Source organism: Rhagoletis pomonella, unplaced genomic scaffold (assembly GCF_013731165.1).
Source record: "Rhagoletis pomonella isolate Grant_MI unplaced genomic scaffold, Rhpom_1.0 Rhpom_scaffold_00007, whole genome shotgun sequence".
NCBI lineage: Eukaryota > Metazoa > Arthropoda > Insecta > Diptera > Tephritidae > Rhagoletis > Rhagoletis pomonella.
Window position 1 is genome coordinate 54,361,191 of NW_023458561.1, and position 3,724 is coordinate 54,364,914.

Sequence of the window (3,724 nt, forward strand, 5' to 3'; positions counted from 1 at the left end):
TTACATTTAAGAAAGTCTGCAGAGTAATCGGCACCAAATTACCAGCCATTAGAACAGTTGCTCGTTGTGAGCGTTGCATAAAAACGATGAGTATTTTACGAAATTCCTTGCTCTGTTCAAACCACTGGCAACTGTATATAGCCAAGGTTAGTTGACCACACTCCTCCAAGAGAGCATTCACGTACCAGCAGCAAGGTAAGGCTTCAATCAAAACTGCGAAAATATAGGTGATAGCGATCAGCATTTGTGCGGTGTCAGCGCCGAAGGCCACATATTTGACAGCGGTGAGGCAGAGCACGAAGGCAGTGATGCCAAACTGCATGAAAATGGTGCGTGAGATAACCGGACGTATGCAGGCAAAGTAGCTGCAAGGAATTATTTATTAAAGAAACTTAAGTAAAGTAAGTAAAGTGTAAAATGTTGAGTAAAACTAAGTAAAAACAAAAAATAAAAAAAGCACCCTATATTTAAGAACAAGCTTTTCTAACTTCTCACTTATATAATTATAAAGTTGAATTATAAAGGCGTGCGTGTGAAAGTACACACACGTGTGCTCCTGACACGCAACGCGAACCAGTATCTATTCGCGTTGGCACCTGAGTGTTTAGCGGTCTCTGGCTGAGTTGTTTGTTGCATACCTGCGTGCGTTCAAGTTAGACAAGTTAAGTTCGCAGTAGTGGTCGCTAAAGGAACGTTGGCAGCAAATATTTAAGTCCTTTGCTCTTATTTTTTTTTTATAGTTGGCTAGTGCAGTTGTCGATGTTGTCGCGGTGGTGCCGTGGTTGCCACCATGTGCTAAAAAGCACTAAGTAAAATGCGCTTAAAAGCGCTGCTAAAAGTTTTGTGGCTACCTGATTTAAATGTTGATGATATGCTAAGTAGCTTTGCAGCCAAAAGTTTGCGTTATTTCGCGTGAGACTTGCAACGTGCCGCAAGCGAACGTGCAACATGCAGGCACAGCGGCTGCTGATGAGGGCAGCAAGCGGCAAGCGTAACTATTAGTTGTCGCAGCGTCATCAATAGTTCATAGAATGGCGGAATTATTTTTGTTGTTATTTGTCAGCGTGGCACTTTTGGAGGGTTGCAACATCTTCATTGCCTTCTGCAAAGTTTGGTGTTGGTGGTCTTCCTTTCTACCGATATTTTGTTGTCGTCGATGGTTTTTGCCATTCAAAAAGTTTCGTTTATTGCATTTATAGTTAATCTGAGGTGCTATGTATATCACATTGTGGTTGTTGCTGCCGCCTGCGCTGCTATTTTGTGGCGTGCATATTCAACTTTCCGCATATTTTAGTCGCTGGAATTTTCAATAAATACACAAATGCTTTAGTGATTTGTGTTATCGACATGACGTCGCTCCTGCAGGAGCATGTTAATTCAATTCATAACTAATGGATTATGGCTGCGAGGGGATTTAGTAAATAATTGTTATTGCATGAATAGAGAAGCAAAACTTTGGCGACAGAAAAAAGTGTAAATAAGCGAAATGCAATTTTTGAAATTGAAAATTTGTGTGGCTAGAAAATTTGTGTTACCAAAAGGTATGCAAAAGTTTGGTAAAATATTTTAAGAAACTATTAAATACATATTTATATTGAGGAAGACATCTTAGTTACTTGCGAGCAAAGGCAAATTATGCAGTCACAAGCAAAGTTAGATTAATTTTGTATGAAACTTCGTTTATTCTGTTCTGAAGCGCTTAAGTGTATTAAGTAGGGTGATTGCCTCGGTGTTTTCAAACCGGTTTTAAATGATTTTTTTTTCCAAATATTTTCTGGCGGTTTGTTTGAAATATTCATTTTTTAATACCGAGTAAATTGGATTTTTACTATCGAATAAACCGGCTTTTTAGCTTGTCTATTTATAAACCAGAATCTAGACATGCTAGATAATTATTTTAGAGTTTTGGGAGGGAGTAACAACATAAAAATACTTTTAAGGTGTAGCGAAGCACGCCTGGTATTTGGTAGTATTTCTATGAAGAAAAAAAAGAAAAAAAATTCCTAATACTTTCTAATTTTTTTCTCATTCTTCTTCATTAAAAACTCAACATTCTCTCAAATTTCAACTCACCTTAACAAGTTCTTGTGATCTTCTATACAATTCTTTAACTCCTCAATATTATCTTCCACTGAGAGCGCGTCATCCTTGCCGACGCGACTAATACGCGCCGAAAGTGCACGCATATGACCAATCATTACAGCCAAATAACATTGCGGATACATATCGTTGTTGACATTTTGTAATACAAAAAAAGTCATTACCGCGAAATTTTGATAAATCAAAGTTATAGTCAAGTTCTTATCGGCATCATCGTACAATTTCGGAAACCAAGCATCATAAACCAACTGGCGCAACGAAAAGCCAATATATGCGAAACCGCTGCTGCTTAACTCATACACAAACATATAGGCGACATAGTAGAAGTGACAAATACGTATGGCCGAGAGTAGGTGTTGACGATCCACGGCATGGTGATTACAGCGCGCATCCAACTTCGCCAAATACAAGTTGACGTCCAGCAGCTTAGAGCGATGCAGCCAAAGGGAAAATTGCTTGGCCGTGGCCATGGTGAGTGTGACGCCCAAGTATAGGAGTCCAATAAGTTGTGGTAGATTTTCTATAAAACACAGTTTAGCGATCATTGTGGCGGGCAAGAGTATGCCGAAGACGCTGTTGATGGACGCTGAGTAGGCAAAATATAGACAGCGATGACGGCGCGTCGGATGCATGCCAATCAAGCGCCAATTGAGCCAGAGATAACGAAAGGCGCGAGCTGAATTAAGCGGAGCGCCAGTATCGGTTACTTGCAGCAGAGCAGACATGCCAGAGTGGTGGGTTACTTGTGTGCGTAGACGGTGCGTATGAGTGACTTTCGATTAAGCCGATTGCTTTTATTAACCGACTTCCAAAAAAGGAGGAGGTTATCAGTTCGTCGGAATATTTTTTTTTTTTATTTTTTTTTTATGTATGTTACCGCATAACTTTGGACCGCGTCAACCGATTTCGATAATTCTAAATTACTAGTATTATCTAGACTAGATGGCTGAGTGGGTGTCAAGTGTGAAAAGTATTGCGTATTTGATTAATTAAATTTTTAAGTGACGCGCATAAGTTGCATAAGTTTTTGGTGAAAACTTTGCAGACATTAATGGCAGTTTTTGTATTTTTATACTTCATTATTTTTGGCCAGACGGAGGCGGCAATTTATTATCGAGTTGATTATAGAAAACTTCATTGATTAAGCGCGCAAATGGAATTGGTGACTTGCCAAATGTGTGGTTGGTTGTCAGCTGACCACCAGTGCAGCAAATGCGGTACGTGCAACAAATCTGTACGAGCAAATAAATGTCTGACTTGTGCAACGAAGTAGAAAAAAACAAAAAAAAAAATCTGTACAAATTATAACAATAAAAGCAAAACAAAACGCAATTGCAGAAATAATGAAACTTCGAAAAAAATTCAGCCAAATGCAATAAGAAACACAATAGCTTAGATGAAAAAACAAGAAAAGGAAAAATCTGCTGAAATGCGGAAAAAATTGCGAAAACTCAATTAGAGCCGGGAAAATGTTGCACCTTCCGCCAACAGCAGCGCCAGCGCAAATGTGTAGCAACAACAAAAAGTAATTGCAGAACCGCCACAAAAGCCCGATAAATCCAGGAAAGAAAGAAGTAGAAGGGGGGAAAAATGCGAGAAGTGGAAGAAATGGCTGGGCGCCTAC

At 39.3% G+C, this 3,724-nt stretch overlaps 1 protein-coding gene across 1 annotated transcript in view; it reads right to left on the reverse strand.

Annotated features, from left to right (window-relative positions):
• The window catches only part of LOC118743903 (odorant receptor 7a-like), a 40,663-nt gene extending 37,771 nt beyond the window's left edge, over nucleotides 1-2,892 (reverse strand). The window contains exons 1-2 of the mRNA XM_036476666.1: nucleotides 2,074-2,892; nucleotides 5-365 (exon numbers count right to left, since the gene is read on the reverse strand). Coding sequence (XP_036332559.1) covers nucleotides 5-365; nucleotides 2,074-2,825 — 1,113 coding nt within the window. The 5' untranslated portion in view covers nucleotides 2,826-2,892. The remainder of the gene's footprint in view (nucleotides 1-4; nucleotides 366-2,073) is intronic.
• Nucleotides 2,893-3,724: the final 832 nt, after the last annotated feature.